Here is a 20,166-nt window from a genome sequence, read left to right on the forward strand (position 1 = left end):
TCTGACACCCATTCAAATCAAGAATCTATCCATCTCTGCTTTAAATAAATCCACCAACAGCCTTCTGAGGCGCAGAATTCCACAGATTCACTACCCTCTGACCAAAGAAATTCCTCCTCATCTCCTTCCTAAAAGTACGTCCTTTAAAAGTACCTATGACCTGTAGTCCTACACTCTACCACTAATGGAACCATCCTCTCCACATCCACTCTATCCAAGCCTTTGGATCCACTTCTGGGTTTATCGGTGCCCATCGGGAAACTCTTCTCTTTTCTCAACCTCAACACTTTGTTTCATGTTTAAAACACCTCCATATGGTGTTAATAGAGTTGCAACTTATAAAACGTTTTAGCAGTGAGATTTTCAACCTTACAGTTTGAAATATAACACAGTTCTTATTTATTCATAGACCAATCAACTTTTACTGACAAAGTTTTCCCAGAAACTGCTATCTAAAAGGTCAATACATACTGCATTCTTTGTTCTCGCTCAGCTTTGTGACCTATTTTGACGTCAAATACAACTTCCATGTGTGTATTTAGCAGCTTTACTCGCGGAGATCAGTTGCTCTCAGCCTCAAAGCCCCAGGATCATCGCAAGCTGCCCCTGCTGGTCTTTGGTATTTTGTTACACACTGGTGTGGAATATCCCCCACAAAAGGAGAGAAGACTTCATTTGTTTTTACAGCAGTCGGAATAAACAGTGGGATTTCCCTTTGTCACTTCTTCCTGGAAGTAAGGCATTCCTCGGCTTTGCTCTCTAAAGCGGCCTTTTCACGGGGCGACTTGACGCAAGAGTTAACCGGAGTTTAACATCGTGGGAACCTCGTGCGATAACAGTGCGGCATTCGTGGACCACCGTGGACCACCGTAGCGCTAACGGCAGGTCATCGTGTAACTTGGTCACTCGGGAGAAAATTCAAGAAAGTTTGAATTTCTCCAAGAGTGACTTGTACACTTGTGGTTGAGTATTGCAACATTATATGAACGTAGTGGCCAGTGCGATATCCGTAATAACTCTTGCGGGTACCGTGGGAACTCCTGAGAACGGTGAACCCGGAAGCTGGACAGAGGGAACAGAAGGTGAGTAAAAATTATCTTATGTGGGATTGAATTTAAAAAATAAATAAAAATAAAGATTTGCATCCGCATATGGACATCAACTTATTCATGAGTTATGTTAATGAGATTCAAGAAAATAACTATAATCTTTAAAAGGGACTTTAAAAGGGACTTTACTGAAAGGTTACGCATTTTTATGGTCCGTGAGAAATTTTTCACATGTACTTCTTTGAGAGATACAGGTCGGAGTCCTCGGGTCCAGGGGTCCGGAACGCTACCAATCAATGTTGTACAGAGACCGGTGTAAGGAGTGAACTGTACATGCTGGTTTAAACCGAAGACAGACACAAAAAGCTGGAGTAACTCAGCGAGTCAAGCAGCATCTCTGGAGAAAAAAAGCTGATGTTTCGGGACGAGACACATCTTCAGACTCAATTCCGATTAGGCTGTCTGGTGCCAAAAGATGCAGATTCTTTTTTTTTAAATGCTGTTTTTTACTACATTTGCAGATGATTTCAAGGTGTTGGGGGAGTCCAGAACCAGGGTCCCAGTTTTACAGTCTACCGTGGGAACTCTTTAAATCAGTAAAGTAAAGTAGCCTTTATTGTCATATCAGCGCACAGGCAGCAGTTGACTGTTGCTCTATTCAGTTTCCCAGGGGGTCGGGACGGGACTGGAGTTGGGAGAGAAAGGTGGGGGAGTCGAGGGAGAGGAGGGGGAGACAGATGGGGGTGTCTTCATTTACTGACGGCGGGTGTCTGTCACTGAAACAGGCAGGTGAGATTTCACATCCACCTTGTGTGTGCCTCTCTCTCTCTCTCCCTCCCTCTTACACAGGCTGAGAGACTCTGCCTCTGTGAGTGTACGTCTCTTTCTCCCCCTCTCCCACACACAGTAAGACCGAGGTACTGTGCTCAGTCCATCTGTGTCTCCCACATACACAGTAAAATATGTCTCCAAATGAGCCAATTCAACCAAGGGAGGATATATATAGTGTGTGAAAAAAAAAGTTACATCATTTGTGTCACGTGTAGTTCACGATGTTCATTCAACATTTAACGGGAATGCTCGGGAAACGGACAAGTCACTCGCACAAATAGCAGAAATGCCGAGTACCGTGGGAACTCTTTATCTACTGCCGTTATATCGTGCGAGACTCGTGCTGGACCACGACCACTTCACTCTGGTGACATCTTGCGTCAACTCGCCCCGTGAAAAGGCCGCTTTACTGTAACGGATATTGCGTGTGGCGGGATAGTTTACAACCTCCAACAAGGCTCTGAAGAAACTTTAGGACACGTTTCCTCATAGATCCTCCTGGTAGCTTCCAACCTGGACCACCTGGTTGTGCCTCGATGGGGTTGGAGTGGTGGAGGAGGGATGGGTGAGGCAGAAAGACCATGAGTCCTGTGGGCACTGTTCTGCCAACTTGCCCGGGTACCTCTCAGCCCTTTGGACTACCCTCCAACTCCAGCCATGATTGCAACATTCATTCATTGAACAGTACTGCTTCCCTCAACCTTGAACAGTATTGTTTTTATTGATTATTTATCCACTCTACAACATGGGACTGACTGACTGACTAATGAGTGCCGATGTTAGTTTTCCCTCTCTAATTACCCTTGAGGACTATGACGAGCAGGCAATCTATTTCATACCCATGAAGGCGTGCTACTTGAGCTTGTCTTCCTTTGGATTTACTGCTCTTGCCCCTCGGGAAGGTCGTAGTTGGGGATTTGGGATATGGTGTCAGTCTTGCCCAGGTAACCAATGCCAATCCATTTATTAGATGGTCACCTCTGTAGTCACTACCAGCAGGTGATGGGAATAATGAATGTTTAGAGTGGGGGCTGATGAGGTGGCTATCAAATGGGCCGCTGTGTCTCGGACGGAGCCAAGCTTCTCGAATGTCATTGCAGCTTTAGCCATCCAGATAAATGGACAGTATTCCATCATACTCTTGACCTGGGATTTGTAAGCAATGGAAAGGCTCTGGGATGTCATGAGTAGGTCATCTCCACATTGTGCCCAGACCTTCTCTAATAGCCACAATATTTATGTGGCTGGACCGAAAAAAATGTTGGATCTTCACAAAGTTGATAGGAAGGAACTCGGGGTTGGGCAATGCTAGTGAAAGTCTAGGAGTGTAGGTAAAAGATGACTCTACATTGAAGGTAGTTATTGCCTGGCACTAGTGGTGTGAATGACATTTGCCACTAATCAGCCCATGCTTGACCACTGCCAAGGTCTGGTCATGGCCAGCATGCACTGGGTCATTTGTTAAAAATTTGCAAGTGGAATTGTTGACTGTTCAATCATCAGCAAGCTTCTCCACTACTGACTATTGATGATGAGACTCTTACAGTGATGTCCAAGGGCTGGGAAGGCTGACTTTGAATAACTAGAATTATTTTACTATATTTTACTATGCAGCCAAGAGATGGCTACACAATGTGCACTTGCTAGAATTATTTTACTATATTTTACTATGCAGCCAAGAGATGGCTACACAATGTGCACTTGCCGTGCTACTTAGAGCATATCAGTAGGGAGCCCCAAGCTGAACCTGGCATTATGTAGAGAGTGGTACAGCACAGAGCCAGACCCTTCGGCCTAATTTGTCCATGCCAACCAAGATGCCCCATCTATGCCAGTCCCACCTGCCTGTCCATATTCCTCTAAGCCTTGTAGAAATGAGGAGTTGCAGATGCTGGTTTGCAAAAGAAGACCCAGAGTGCTGGAGTAACACAGCAGGTGAGGCAGAATCTCTGGAGAACATGATACGTGAAGTTTCGGGTCGGGACGCTTTTCCAGACTTATCCCCTGAGATGCTGCCTGACCCACAGCTACTCCAGCACTCAGTGTCTGCTTCCTCTATGCTGTTGCTATTTATGTACCTGTCCAAATGTCTTTTAAATTTTGTCTTTTAAATCCCAAGAACATTGTTCTATGAAGCTCCACAACTGAACCTCTCGTGACATATTCACAGTGTTAGAATGATATCAATGCCAAGAAACAGGAGGGGCAAATTCCAGGTTATGATGTGGAAGTTGCTTATTTTTGGCTTTAAACATTGCTTTTATAATAAGTACTGTCACATTAGATAAAAGTAGAATAATGCAAAATTGTATCCCATTGCAATAAAACTTCTTAAAAACTATACTACAGACTCTAAAACATCCTACTTAGGCAGCAAGGTGGGTGTGAGAATTCCTCACATGCCATTGCAGAATGCCAAGAGAAACTGCCTCCTTGCACAATCTGTTAAATAATATCCAAACATTCAAACCAATGAATTAAGGTGAAAATGAATGAATGACTTACATAAATGATGTGTCTACTCGAGTCCCTATCATCCGTCCAAACGAACATCTCCACTACCACCCTCTTATTGTAGTTGGCATTCAGCTGTGGCAGGATGATTTCCAAACTCCAACCAGGCTCTGAACAAACAGGTAAAGAAGAGAAAGTATTTGAGCACAGATGACTTTTAACACAGTACAGGATCAACGGTGGGGGGGTCTTTGAATATAACTTGGCATAATGACCATATAAAGTTCATACCTTCTTAAACAATGGTCCTTTTTATAGCAAAGATTTCACAGGCAGTTAGACAATAAACATAGAATCACAAATGTTCATGGCACAGTGTAGACGGCAGCCAATGCCCGTTGTGCTCATGTTATTTGAAAATACTAATCTGGCCAATTCCATTTTCCAGCCTTCAGTCCTAATAAGTAATGGCACCTCAGATATTCATCCAAGCATTTTTAAACACAATTAGTATTTCTGTCTCATCCACCCTTCCAGGCAAGACCTCAACTGCATGTCATGAAAAAATATAGTCCTTCGAATAGGCCCCTCATCACTTGTTGCACCTCCCCTGAGCTTTCTCTACTCTCTCATTCGGTACCATTGCCACCATCGCCTCAGTCTTAATGATGAGAACAGTCTATTTCCTTGTTGGGCTTGCTAAATACTGGCAAAAAATGACCTCCTGGTTGCATTTTAAGAATTTTGTTTCCTTTTATCCTAAACACTGATTATTAACCCCAGTTAATAATCAGAAAGTTGAGGTTCTATTATTACTAATTCATAGCTCATAGGAGCAGAATTAGGCTATTTGATCCATTAAGTCTCCTCTGCCACAGCTGATGTAGCTTTCCCTTTCAACCCCATTTTCCATTTGAACCCCCTAGGGATCTATTGATTTGTTCATGTATTTGTTCTTCTATCTCCCTCAGACTGGGGCCCATGCTAGTGCAATAGCCTCATTGTCCCTTATGTCTTCCTCTGTTCAATCCATGTGGCATCGATGATCCTTCACATTCATCATTGCTGAAGGAACATTTCAAGAGTATGACCAAACCAAATCCAACTGTTAGATGGGTAAAAAGATATTGCAACAGATCTCTGGAAACTTGGTAAAATAGATTAACTTTGTGAACCTTTTAAGGAGCTGAGGGAAAATGCCTCATGTTTAGGGAGTGGACTCCAGAGCTTAGCAGGTGAGGTTGAGCAGGCCAGGACAGGCCAGGACAGGCCAGGACTATTCCTTGGAGCACAGGAGATGAGGGGTGATCTTATAGAGGTTTACAAGTTCATGAGAGGAATAGGTCGATCGACTAGACGCACAGTGTCTCTTGCCCAGAGAGGGGGAATCGAGAACTAGAGGACATTGATTTAAGGAGAGGTGGGAAAGATTTAATAGGAACCGGAGTGGTGACTTTATTTTACACAGAGGGTGGTGGGTTTATGGAATGAGCTGCTGGGTGAAGTAGTTGAGGCAGGTACTATCATAATGTTTAAAAACCATTTGGATAGATACATGGATAGCACAGGTTTAGAAGGATATTGGCCAAACACAGGCAGATGGGACTAGTGTAGATGGGACATGTTGGTCGGCATGGGTAAGTTGGGTGGAAAGGCTTGTTTCCACGCTGTACGATTCTATCCTATTCTACATATAGTACTAGTCTCCACGACCAAGAAAACATTCTTACAATATCCAATCAGTCAAGCCATTGAGATCTCTTCTCATTCTGCTAAAGCCCAAGTCACTCACAGGAGTTGGTGAACAAAAATTAAAATGTCATGTTGAGATTGTTTTCTAAGAATGCATTTGGTATACTGTACTGAGTGTAGTTCAGGTCTCCATATCCAAGATGTAACAAGTAAAATGGCTAAGGGAGAGCCAGTGGTTGTAGTGTATCTGGACTTTCAGAAAGCCTTTGATAAGGTCTCACACAGGAGAATAGTGGGCAACATTAGAGCACATGGTATTGGGGGTAGGGTATTGATATGGATAGAGAATTGGTTGGCAGTCAGGAAACATAGAGTAGGAATTAACAGGTCCCTTTCGGAATGGCAGGCAATGACTAGCTCGGTGCTGCTATGTATAATATATACCAATGATTTAGATGAAGGAATTAAAAGTAACATTAGCAAATTTGCAGATGATACAAAGCTGGGTGGCAGTGTGAACTGTGAAGAGGATGTTATGTGAATGCAGGGTGACTTGGACAGGTTGGGTGAGTGGGCAGATGCCTGCCAGATGCAGTATTATGTGGATAAATGTGAGGTTATCCATTTTGGTGGCAAGAATAAGAAGGCAGATTATTATCTGAATGGTATCAGATTAGGAAAAGGGGAAGTGCAATGAGACCTGGGTGTCCTTGTACATCAGTCACTGAAAGTAAGCATGCAGATACAGCAGGCAGTGAAGAAAGCTAATGGCATGTTGGCTCTCAAAACAAGAGGATTTGAGTAGAGGAGCAAAGAGGTCATTCTGCTGTTGTAGAGGGAGTCCAGAACCAGGGGGCACAGTTTAAGAAGAAGGGGTAGGCCATTTAGAACTGAGATGAGGACAAACTTTTTCACCCAGAGATTTGTGAATTTGCAGAATTCTCTGTCTCAAAAGGCAGTGGAGGCCGATTTGCTGGATGCACTCAAAAGAGAGTTAGATGGAGCTCATAGGGCTAGTGGAATCAAGGGATATGGGGAGAAGGCAGGAACGGGGTACTGATTGTGGATGATCAGCCATGATCACATTGAATGGTGGTGCTGGCTCGAAGGGCTGAATGGCCTACTCCTGCACCTATTTTCTATGTTTGTAAAGGATCAACTAATCTAGGCATCAGTGCAGCCGAGATTCACCAAGGTACTTGGATGAAGTTGTTATGATCGGAAGAGAAATTGAAGGTGATTGGCCTGCCCTTGCTAAGCTTAGAAGGGAATTGCAAGATCCTGGAAGGTATAAATAACTACATAAATTTCTGGAAACACACAACCGGTGAAAGGTCTTCAACCTGAAAAGTTTCCTCTTTCCGCAGATTCTGCCTGAGCTTGTTCCCAATGTTTTCACCAGGATGTCTGGAATAATGAATCACCATGAATTGCGCTGCAAGTTTAAGGTTTTTATGCTACAATTGTCGCTTTTCTCTTCCAAGATATTCGAGGGTTGTACCACATAGAACGGTACAGCCCAGGAACAGGCCCTTCAGCCCACAGTCTCTGTGCTGAACCTAATGCCAAAACCAACTCTTATCTGTCTGTAAATAATGCAGATCCACTCATACCCTGCATATTCACGCACCTGTCCAAATGGCTCTTAAATTGCACTATTGCAACTGCCTTCACTATAATCCTCAATGGTGTGTTCCAGGCAGCCACCTCTGTGCAAAATATGTGCCCCGCACATCTGATTTAAATATTTCCCCTCTCATGTAAAAGCTATGCGTCTAGTACTATAGGACATTGCTGAAATTGCTGACTATCAGAATTACTCTTGTCAATTACCATACTGCAATTACACAATGGTACACAATCACTCGGCATTGCAATTCTAAGTCTCCTCTGAATCAGGAGTGGTCTTCATACCCTCCACAACGTCCCAGTCAGGTTCAGCAACTGGCCATCCTCCAACGGAGTCCAACAGAGTTAACAGAGGTTCAGAGTCTCGCTCGGCAATTAAAGCTGCAACATAAAATGAGGAATTTACTTCACAACAGTTGGGCAGCACAGCGGTAGAGTTGCTGCCTCACAGTGCCAGACACCTGGTTGGATCCTAACCTCAGGTGCTGTCTGTACGGAGTTTTGTACGGACGCATGGACCTTCTCCCAGTGACCACATGGGTTTTCTTCAGGTGGTCTGGCTTCCTCCCACACTCCAAAGAGGCACAGGTTTGTACATTCATTGGCTTCGGTAAAAATTATAAACTGTCCCTGATGTGTAGGATAGTGCTCGTGTACGGGGTGATCGCTGGTCAGCGCCGACTCAGTGGACAAAGGGCCTGTTTCTGCACTGTATCTCTAAAGTCTAAAGTTGAGCATTATCTGTGAAAGGAGCATCCTGGACAATATAGCTCACCCTCTCCATGACGCACTGGTCAACCTGAGGAGGACCTTCAGCAACAGACTGCTTCCACCAAGATGCAGTACAGAATGCCACAGTAAATCCTTCGTCCCTGTGTCTATCAAACTTTACAACTCATCCCCTTTCTGTCACGGGGTGGACTGAGACTGACTCCCCCCCCATCTCCCCAATCTTTGCACATCCCCCAAGCCTTTCCACTTGAGACTTTAATTTCATACTTTATGTATTTTGTGTTTTGTGTATGTTGTGTTTTATGACTGTTGGCAGAACTATTTCTCTCCTGAGATAAATACAGTTCTATTGTATCGTATTGTATCGTATCAGACTATATTTCATATCAACCAAACTTCAATGGTAGAAATGAACAGGAATGAAGATACAGAGAGGAGCGTTGATGGCTGGGCTGGAGTGGATGATAGAACAAAAGGCAAGCTCTGTGATACGGTGAAAGGGAGGAGAGATTAAAGCTGAAGACGGTACAATGTAGGAACAGGATAGGAGCATTTTTCAAGGATTCACATCACTGATGGAAGAACACTCAAACAATATAACATGAATAGAAAAAAACTAATTTAAATAATAATAAAACTACAAATAATCTGTACTGAAATCCTCTTGTTATGAAGGCCAATATTCCAGAAAGCTAATGGAATGTTGGCCTTCATAACATGAGGATTTCAGTATAGGAGTAGAGAGGTTCTTCTGCAGTTGTATAGGGCTCTGGTAAGACCACATCTGGAGTATTGTGTACAGTTTTAGTCTCCTAATTTGAGGAAGGACATCCTTGTGATTGAGGCAGTGCAGTGTAGGTTCACGAGATTGATCCCTGGGATGGCGGGACTGTCATATGAGGAAAGATTGAAAAGACTAGGCTTGTATTCACTGGAGTTTAGAAGGATGAGGGGGATCTTATAGAAACATATAAAATTATAAAAGGACTGGTCAAGCTAGATGCAGGAATGTTCCCAATGTTCCCAATGTTGGGCGAGTCCAGAACCAGGGGCCACAGTCTTAGAATAAAGGGGAGGCCATTTAAGACTGAGGTGAGAAAAAACTTTTTCACCCAGAGAGTTGTGAATTTGTGGAATTCCCTGCTACAGAGGGCAGTGGAGGCCAAATCGCTGGATGGATTTAAGAGAGAGTGAGATAGAGCTCTAGGGGCTAGTGGAGTCAATGGGGTATGGGGAGAAGGCATGCACGGGGCTATTTCTGCACTATATCTCCAAACTAAACTAAACTCATTACAGCAACTGTATCCTAAAGTCTGGTGGTCCTGGCACTCAAGGCCTGGAGTGAAGTGAGATCACCTGCAATTCTACCTCAATCTATAAGCTGATAACAAAGGGCATTTGTTACACCAGTCCATCTCAAATGACTCTGAGAAAAAGGTTTATCTTATCTTCATGCTATGTGGCCTTGCAGCTGCAGATCAGAGTAAGTCATGAGTTACTGCTTCATCTAAGTGAGGCCAAGCATTTTCCAAAGCACCTAATAGCCCTGTCTCACTGTGCGAGCTGACCCACGAGGTACCCCGAGTGAAAAACTCGTGGTTGTGTATGAGATTCCAAGTGTATGATCAAGAGTTTAACCGATTTCCCACGGGTATGATAAGTTTGCCGTTTACTTGTAATTTCTGCGATGTTCCAAGTTCCTCTCCCGAGTTACTCTTGAGCCAACTGTGAATGAAGGTCTGTTTTAATAAGTTAAAGTGTTAAAGAAGACATCTCCATCCTGTGGTTTTGAGTAGCTAAACTGTAAATCATACGTGTGTACTGTTAACTGTGATAAAAATATATGATTCTGTTATTATTTGTGGAGCTGCTGCACAATTGAGACACTGTGCAGATTCTTTAAAATAGTTTTTCAATGCAGTAATCATTCAATCAGTTGCCCGTTTGCTGTTTAAAAAGATTGCGAAGAAAGATGAACCAGTCCAAAATTTGTGGTGATTGATATGGCATAAACTTGGAGGTATGAACAGTGTGTGAGATCAGATCCAGAATGAATCGGATTGGAACAGGGTGTGAATAGGTCATCAGAAAAATTAAAAGAAATGAAGAGAGATAGCAAGCAGAGCAATTTGTGGATTGTCGGGCAAATTTCACAGAAACTTTGCAGATCAATAACCGAAAGTGTGAACAAGTGTACAAAAAGCTGGAGAAACTCGGCGGGTCAGGCAGCATCTCTGGAGTAAAGGAATTGGTGACGTTTCGTGTCGAGACCCGTCTGAAGCATGGTCTTGACCCGAAATATTACCTATTCCTCAGAGATGCTGCCTGACCCATTGTCACTCCAGCATTTTGTCTGTCTCTAATTCATGGTTGCCTGATTATGAAACTTATTAAAGATAGAATTCAGCACGGCCGCATCTATTGCATTTTGAACTTCTCCTTTTCCCAGAGAGATCAGGTCACCGCTTGAGTCTCGCATGGAAAAAGGCACTTTTCTTCAACTCTTACACAATTCGGAACAAGAACAAAGAACCCTCGCTGTTCTCTCCGAGGGTTGGTGGGGATGGGGGTGGGGGGGTTCATTGTTAAGCTAAACAGGTAGAACGGGCTTGTACTCGCTAGAATTTAGAAGACTGAGGGGGGATCTTATAGAAACTTACAAAATTCTTAAGGGGTTGGACAGGCTAGATGCAGGAAGATTATTCCCGATGTTGGGGAAGTCCAGCACAAGGGGTCACAGTTTAAGGATAAGAGGGAAGTCTTTTAGGACCGAGATGAGAACAACATTTTTCACACAGAGAGTGGTGAATATGTGGAATTCTCTGCCACAGAAGGTAGTTGAGGCCAGTTCATTGGCTATCTTTAAGAAGGAGTTAGATGTGGCCCTTGTGGCTAAAGGGATCAGGGGGTATGGAGAGAGGGCAGGTACGGGATACTGAGTTGGATGATCAGCCATGATCATATTGAATGGCGGTGCAGGCTCGAAGGGCCGAATGGCCTACTCCTGCACCTATTTTCTATGTTTCTATGAGCTATATAAGTGGTGTTTGGTCTCCAGGAATTCGGCACGTTCGGTGACAAATATCCATTACAGACAAAAGTCGCGTAACCCTACCTCTCCACACTGTCGGCTCACCTGAAAACGGACAAAAGAGAAGCCGTTTCTGAGCTTGTTCTGAAAGGTGTCCGTGGGAAAAGGTGTTACAAACGGTGAAGGCATTACAATCAGCTTGTCGCGGAACAAACCAGTGCAGTTTCGGGGCACCCAGATCTCGCTCCACCAACACACATATACAGCTTTAAGCAATATCCCACTGTGTATCCGAACTTATTCTGCATCTCGTCCTTATCTGGGAAACAAATAGTCATTTTCTGCAGTGAACCGCCCGCGTCCAAGCAGCGAAAGGCTTCAATGCGGTTGGCATTGTGAAGATCTGAAATGAGGCTTTGAACGGTAGATAAAATATAATTTCACGTTCCAATATTTGGAAAGCGATTAGGCAACATGTGAACATTATTAGAGCCGCCCGCATGTCTATTTACTGAAGATGATCAGGGGAAAAAACATTCTCACAAAGGGAAATAGAAATAAAGACTTGCTCTGTATTACAGCGCCGTTCAGACTCAGGGTGGACAAAACACCTAAATAACGATACAACCGGTGGTATATGGAGGAAACAACATGTGGATAGACGTGTATTAGTATGGAGGTGGTGGGTGTAAACTAAAATGCTACTTGGTAGATTTAAACTATTCCGAATAAAATTATTACTATCGGTAAGAACTTCACTCTAACACGGAACTAATTAACGCTCGCTTTCCAGGAGCTGCATGTATCTTTCATCTGTCAATGGTTGGTTGGTGCTTGTAACATGCATGTTTGATATACAAACCATATTTTGAGTTCAGTTCGGCCGTAAACCTTTGAGTAAGTACGCTGAAGTACAAGGGTAACTCCAATATATGAAATCCATTGTCTTTTCATTGCGAGGTTCAATAGAAACGTCATCCCGTCACCCATTCCTTCTCTCCAGAGATGCTGCCTGCCCGCTGAGTTAAAGAGGGCCCACGGTAGACTCACGAGACACTAAGGTAAACTTACGGGCCACTACGTTCTTACAACGAGTTTAAATGTTTCAATTTTTAACTTCAGCAGTACATTTTACTCGTGGAAAACTTTAAACGTTTGAATTTTTTCAAGAGTTAACAAGTTTCACGGGTGCCTGCCTTTAGCGCCACGAGTCGCTAAGTTGCGTCCACGAGTTCCGAATTTCCCGCTACGTTAATTGTACGTGATTACCATGAGTTAAATTTGTTTTACAATCAGAGTACCTCGTGGGTCAGCTCGCACAGTGAGACAGGGTCTGCTGGCTTGACAAGTAGCCAGTTAGTAGACAACTCAATTTGAGCTGAACAGCCTTTTAAACCGTACATTACAAAAGTGAGACAGAGCAGTAATTGGACAAGAAACAAAATATCAGGTTAGGGGAAGTGTAGGTTGAAATGACGGACTCACTTCTTTTGTGTAAACACCACAAATTCAAAACTAGAAATGCTGATTATTTCAAATTGTTGGCCTTGATGTTGAATTGCAAAGCTGCAGCAAGCTTTGCCAAAGATGCTGTTTTATGATCTTAAGGTGAACTTCACCGGTAAGACAATGGAACTTGGAGGAACAGCACTACATATTTTGCTTGGGCAGCTTACAACCCAGCAGTATGAGTATTGATTTCTCTAACTTCAAGTAATCCTTGCATTCTCTTTCTCTCTCCGTTCCTCCCCCACTCTAGTAGTCATCGCACTAGTTTCACTGTCGTTCTGCTGAGTTTCACTGTTTGCATCACTCGTTACCACCTTCTCCACAGCCAACAATGGACCATTGTGGGCTCCACCTTTCCTTGATTTTCGTTGCTGGATTTGATTTGTCCTTTTGCATGTCCTTCAGTCATTTGCTCTATGTACCTTTTCCATATCTCTCGTTTCCCTCTCCCAGGACTCTCAGTCTGAAGAAGGGTCTCGACCCGAAACTTCACCTATTCCATTTCTCCAGAGATGCTGCCTGACATGCTGAGTTACTCCAGCATTTTGTGTATATTTTTCATTAAAAAATGGCAGGCCTGTTAGCCAAAGGAGTGGACGTGGTTCAAGAGAGTGCTGACGTACTCTGTATTTGGTCACCTCAATATACAAGCAACTGCATCATGAGTAGTGTCTGAGGAAAGGTCTCGACCCGAAACATCACCTATTCATTTTCCCCAGAGATGCTGCCTGACCCGCTGAGTTACTGCAGCATTTTGTGTCAATCTTCATGACTAATGATGACTAGGTGACCTCTAGTATTTGTAAGTTAAGTTGCTGGAAGCTCTTGGTGGGAAAGAGGTATGATTTGCATGTATTGGTCCAACTGCCCTCATGGTTTGGCTGGCGTGGCTGCCCACATATCACACAGAGACTGGGCCTCAGCCAGGGACCTGAGGCCACCTCCAGGAACATTACCATAGCCTATTGGCAGCTTACCTTTGTGCTCCTGAACAACAGAGGCATTCAAAAACATGTCGGAATGATTTAAATAGTTTTCAAATTATTTTTTCTTCAAATAATTTGGAGTCTGCACTTGGTCTAGTTTCCTATAAAGTTTCTACCTCTCACCTTAAAACTGTGGCCTCTAGTATTGGGAGTAAAGATGCTGGAAGGTCTTGGTGGGAAACACATGGGTCTACAGGAACATTGACCAAAGATTCCAGAGGGCAAGAGAGGGATGTAGAATTTGAGAAGTACAAGGTTGATGGAGGGGATATGGAGCTGGTATAGGGTTTCTGAGATGAGACTGTGGAATGAGTTTTGAATAAAGGCAGTGATTTAAAAGGCAATACACTGTGTGATGGAGAGGCATTAAAAGTCAGAAATAGAGTGCAGCCACATGCATGTTGGAGGAACACCTCATATTTCCTTGGGCAGCTTATAACTCAGTGGTATGAAAGTTGATTGCTCTAATTTGAAGTAACCCCTGAACTCGCTATCTCCTGCCTCCCCCATCCTCGTCATCCTACTAGTTCCACTGTTCACATCCCTGTATCCCATCGTTATCACCTCTACCCCAGCTAGCAATGGGCCATTATGGGCTCCACCCTTCCTTGGTCATCTGTTGCCGGCCCTGCTTTGTTCTAGCCTTTTCTTACCTCCAGTTCCCTCCCCTATACTTTTGGTCTGAAGAGGGGTCCCGACCCGAAATGTCACCCACACTTTTTCTCCGGAGATGCAGCCAGACCCGCTGAGTTACTCCAGCACTCTGTGTCTATCTTTAGAAATAGGATTGTTCAGTTACAATAACACTAAACTACTATGTTTATCCTTAAAATGTGAAGGTTTGGATCAAAGAGTAGAATGGTATTTGTGTAAAGTGTGTTAAGTGTGGGTCTTGGGTCTTTTTGTAATTGTTAAAGCTGTAGCGAATGCAATTTCGTTCAAACCAAGCTGTTTGAATGGCAATAAAAGGCATTCTATTCTATTATTTGATGATCGGGACAGCAACCTTTCATAGCAAATGATCGTTAGGCTAGTGACAATTCCTGTGGATTCTTGCAACCCATTCTACCTGTGCTCCAATTTTTAGGGACTTTGTACTTGTATCCAAAGGTTTCCCTATTCAGCAATATTCCTGTGGGCCCTGCCATTCACCGTGCATGTCCTCATGTGGTTTAACTTAATAAAATGCATCACTTCCCATTTGTCCAAATTAAATCCATCCTTGCCCATTTCTACACTTGATCTATACCTTGTTGTAACCTTATCCATCTTTTATCACCGTCCACTATACTTCCAATATTGGGGTCGCCTGCGCACCCACTAACCATGCGAACTTGACTCGTATCCAAATCATCCTTATACATGCCAAACGATGAGGCAGCGATCCCAGCGATCACAGGCCACCAATCCTCCAGAAGCACCCTCTGCCTCTAACCACCAAGCTAATGTTGTATCCCAACTTGCTAGCTCAGCCTGGATTCCATGTGTTCTCACATTCTCAACCAACCAACAATGTGGGACCTTGTCAAAGGCCTGGCTAAACCCTCCCCTGAGCTCACCAGCTTCCATGTCATTCTTCATGGTAAATACAGATAAGCAGCATTCATTTACAACCTCAACCATCTCTTAACGTTGCACACATAGATCACCACGTGGATCCTTAAGAGGACTTACGCTCTTCCTAGCTGCCCTTTCGTTCTCAATATAGTTATAGAGTGCCACGATGTCGCAGTTCAAAGAGGAAGAAGATTGAATTGTATTGCCTTCCATCACAGTGAGGAATGTGGAATCCACTGTGGTGGATGTTTATGTTAACTTTTATGTGGTTGTGTGTCTTGTTGCTTTTCACTTAGTATGGCTGTATGGTAACTCACATTTCACTGCACCTTAATTGGTACAATAAACTGACCTTGAAACCTTCTTAGTCAGAGGTGAGAATCCTTACCTGAGGCTAATATCCAAAAGAAATTGAGTGACTCCATATGTAAGTGTCACATTGGACATTGGGTCTGAAGAAGGGTTTTGACCTGATACCAGGTCCCCTGTCTAGACTACAGGTTTGTAGGTTAATTGGCTTGGTATAAATGTAACTTGTCCCCAGTGTGTAGGATAATGTTAATGTGCAGGGATCGCTGGTCGGTGCGGTCTCGGTGGCCCAAAGGTCCTGTATCTGCGCCGTATCACTAAACTAAACTATTCCATGTCTCCAGAGATGCTGCCTGACCCGCTGCATTACTCCAGCAATTTGTGTCTATACTCACCATGGGAAAACATGATGATAAGTATTTGAACTTACTGTCATTGATACAGGATTTATACAGTTGTTTGGCTTTCTTAAAAGCATCACGATCTCCATCATCCGGTCTCTCCAAGACACCTTGAATGTGAAAGAAGTAAAATTGGAGCCAAGTTTAATACAACTATTCAAACAAACAATCTATTCAGCTGCAAGAAAATGACCTTATGACACGGGTTCCGATTCCAGGCCTACATCTGTACATCTCACAAATCAAAATTAAAATTGCTTTTAACTGTAGTAATTGGGAATGAATTGCATTCTGCTGCAGTTAATATGGTAGAATAAGTGAAAGCTCACAAGTTAAGATTCGCGCAGTAAGCCCTTTCTGTGCAATTGAAACATTTGTGTTAATTTGCGATGATTTTCATGCAGAATTACACGCTGCTGCAGGCTTACGCATGATTTTGGCACTGGATATCTTGTGCTCATCAGAATGAGAAGATCTGAAGAAAATTGTATTGTGTATTGTGAAACGCATGGAAACTATTTACTGGATACATTTACATACAAGGAAACATACAGTTTAATTCTACAAGGAACATCTTTGTGTAATATTATGCATCGATATAAAATGGAAAAAATTGGAGCGTAATTATTCTATTATCCACTGGAATAAACTGACAGGTTTGGAGCAGCCTGTTGGCACACTAACCTGAAAACAGAGTAGGGGAAGGCAAGATTAAAATGGGCTGAGAATCTAATCCCGTCACTTTCCCATTGGGTAGGGTCAGTTGATAAAGCTGCACAGTTAACACTGTCCTCCTGTCCATTACTCCCCTTGCCAAGCATGGCCCAATATTTCAAGTTACTAAGTGGGAGCATGCAGCAGCAGAGTCAACACCTGTGTCCTTGTGACACAAGAGACTGCAGATGCTGAAGTCTGGCGCAAAAACACAAACTACTGGAAGAACTCAACAGGTCAGGCAGCATCTGTGGAAGGTCATGGACAGATGAAGGGTATCAACCTTTAATGTCAACCGTCTATTTCCCTTCACAGATGTTGCCTGACATGTCGAGTTCTTCCAGCTGTTTGTTTTCTCACATCTGTGTTCAAGCCTGATTTGAATATGGATTTTTAATTAGACCACAAGGTTGGAGACTAGCTCCTTCACAGCAATCATCAGGCTCTTGAACACTACACAACTCTAATCTCAACTACGAACTACGGACAATCTTTGGTTGTACTGAGGACTTTGTGGTTGTTTTGCACTAATATTAGGGTTATTAATTATTCTATACATTTTTGTATAGAATAGAATGCAATTTATTGTCATTCAAACCTAGGTTTGAACGAAATATCATTTCTACAGTTTTTTACATTACAAAACAATAAGACCCACACCTAACATAGTTTACATAAACATCCATCATAGTGAGTCTCCAACATCTCCTCACTGTGATGGAAGGCAAAGTCTTTATCTCTTCCCTTTGTTCCTTCTCCCGTGGTCCAGCAGTCCAACTGCAGTGTCGAGGCGAACTGGGGCTCCGATGTTAAAGCCCCCGGCGGGCGATGGTAAGTCCTGAGGCCGTTTAAGCCACGCGGGGCGATGTTAGGCCCCGGCTCCATGTCCTTAAACCCGCGATTCCAGCGGGAGAAATCGCCGTTGCGGAGCTCGGAAAACCGGTCTCCCACCAGGGACCTGCGAGCTCCCGATGTTCCCGTCCACCGGGTCTGCGGCCGGTGCCTCCGAACTCCAAAAGTCGGGTCGCAGCCGCACGCCACCACAGCTCTTCCCGCTCCGAAGTTGGCCAGCTCCACGATGTCAGTTCCGCAGGCTCTGTAACTGGAGCCCTCAGGTTAGTCCCGGCCGGAGGTCACCGCCGGCTCCACGATGTTGGGCCCAACCACATCCGAGACCCGACAGGGAATAGTCGGGTCTCCGCACAGGGAAGAGATTTAAAACGGTTTCCCCCACAGCCCCCCCACCACCCCCCACATATACACAGCTAAAAAAAAATAATAAAAACTAACTCAAGCCATACATTTAACAAGACAAAAATAAAAAAAGACAGACGACTGTAGTCGAGCCGCTGCCGTTAGGCGCCGCCACTGTGCATCGTATATTGTTTATTATATATTATCTGTGTGTATTACGTTCACAGGCCAGTTGTGCTGCTGCAAGTTAGAATTTCATTGTTTCATTGTTGGTACATATGACATTTAAACATTCTTGACTTAAATACAACCATTCTGATCTTTACCTTTGAGGATGATTTCCAGCTCATCTCTCAGAATATCAAATATACTGTATCTGGAGCTGGTTTCGGGTATGATGTGCCTGTTCAGCCACCCCCCACAGGCATATTTGTAAAAATCTTCACATGGTGAGACAGATGGATCCATATTCTGGATCAGCCTTGCAGCTTAAAAACAAAAATATACTATTACACACTCTCCATAAAACTAGGACTTGTGCCGTCGGTTTGACATCTCTTTTGATTTAGTTTAGTTCATTATTGTCACGTGGTACAGTGAGGTACAGTGAAAAGCTTTTGTTTGCGTGCTATCCAGTCAAAGAAAAGACTACACACGATTACAATCAAACTGCAGTGCATAGATAAAGGATAAAGGGTATAAGGTTTAGTGCAAGATAAAGTCCGATTAAAGATAGTTCAAATGTCTGCAATGAGAAAGCTCGAAGGCCAGGACCTGCTTGATGACAGCTCGGAAGAAACTGTCCCTGAATTTGAAGGTGTGGTTTTCAAACTTCTGTACTTCTTGTCCGATAATAAAGGGGAGAGGAGGGAGTGTCCGCGGTGAGACTGTTACTTGACTATGCTGGTGGCCTTGTCGAGGCAGCGTGAAGTATAGATGAAGTCATTGGAAGGGAGGTTGGTTTGGGTGATGGGTGTTAACCAGATTATCGGAAAAAAATTTCAACATTCGTATTTGGAAGATAAGTTTAGAACATTACTTTAGAATAAAAAGTGAATCCTAGTGTGCACCATGGATAGAAACATAGAAACATAGAAAATAGGTGCAGGAGTAGGCCATTCGGCCCTTCGAGCCTGCACCGCCATTCAATATGATCATGGCTGATCATCCAACTCAGTATCCCATCCCTGCCTTCTCTCCATACCCCCTGATCCATTTAGCCACAAGGGCCACATCTAACTCCCTCTTAAATATAGCCAATGAACTGGCCTCAACTACCTTCTGTGGCAGAGAATTCCACAGATTCACCACTCTCTGTGTAAAAAATGATTTTCTCATCTCGGTCCTAAAAGACTTCCCCCTTATCCTTAAACTGTGACCCCTTGTTCTGGACTTCCCCAACATCGGGAACAATCTTCCTGCATCTAGCCTATCCAACCCATTAAGAATTTTGTACGTTTCTATAAGATCCCCCCTCAATCTTCTAAATTCTAGCGAGTACAAGCCAAGTCTATCCAGTCTTTCTTCATATGAAAGTCCTGCCATCCCAGGAATCAGTCTGGTGAACCTTCTCTGTACTCCATCTGTGGCAAGAATGTCTTTCCTCAGATTAGGGACCAAAACTGTACGCAATACTCCAGGTGTGGCCTCACCAAGACCCTGTACAACTGCAGTAGAACCTCCCTGCTCTTATACTCAAATCCTTTTGCTATGAATGCTAACATACCACGGATGGTGTACTGTTATCATTTCCCTGAATATTTTCCACAATGATTAAGCTTAATGAAAATGTGGTCTCAGATCATCATTTGTGGTTTACCTTTCCATTATAATTATTAATCGCAAGGAAATTAATCCATTATTATCAATGATTCATTTCCATTGCAATTCGCACTAAATGGAATTTGAATTCACAAGTTCATAAATGACAGCAGCAGATTTAGGCTATTCAGCCCATCAAGCCTACTCCGCTATTCATTCATGGCTGATGTATCTCTCTCCTTCTTAATCCCATTCTCCTGCCTTCTCTCCATAACCCCTGACACCCATTCTAATCAAGAATCTATCTCTGCCTTAAA

At 43.5% G+C, this 20,166-nt stretch overlaps 1 protein-coding gene across 1 annotated transcript in view; it reads right to left on the reverse strand.

Annotated features, from left to right (window-relative positions):
* Positions 1 to 20,166, reverse strand: part of mmel1 (membrane metalloendopeptidase like 1) — a 124,321-nt gene that overhangs the window by 67,648 nt on the left and 36,507 nt on the right. The window contains exons 4-7 of the mRNA XM_033048585.1: positions 18,415 to 18,576; positions 16,210 to 16,290; positions 7,941 to 8,036; positions 4,386 to 4,504 (exon numbers count right to left, since the gene is read on the reverse strand). Coding sequence (XP_032904476.1) covers positions 4,386 to 4,504; positions 7,941 to 8,036; positions 16,210 to 16,290; positions 18,415 to 18,576 — 458 coding nt within the window. The remainder of the gene's footprint in view (positions 1 to 4,385; positions 4,505 to 7,940; positions 8,037 to 16,209; positions 16,291 to 18,414; positions 18,577 to 20,166) is intronic.

Source organism: Amblyraja radiata, chromosome 31 (assembly GCF_010909765.2).
Source record: "Amblyraja radiata isolate CabotCenter1 chromosome 31, sAmbRad1.1.pri, whole genome shotgun sequence".
NCBI classification, from domain to species: domain Eukaryota; kingdom Metazoa; phylum Chordata; class Chondrichthyes; order Rajiformes; family Rajidae; genus Amblyraja; species Amblyraja radiata.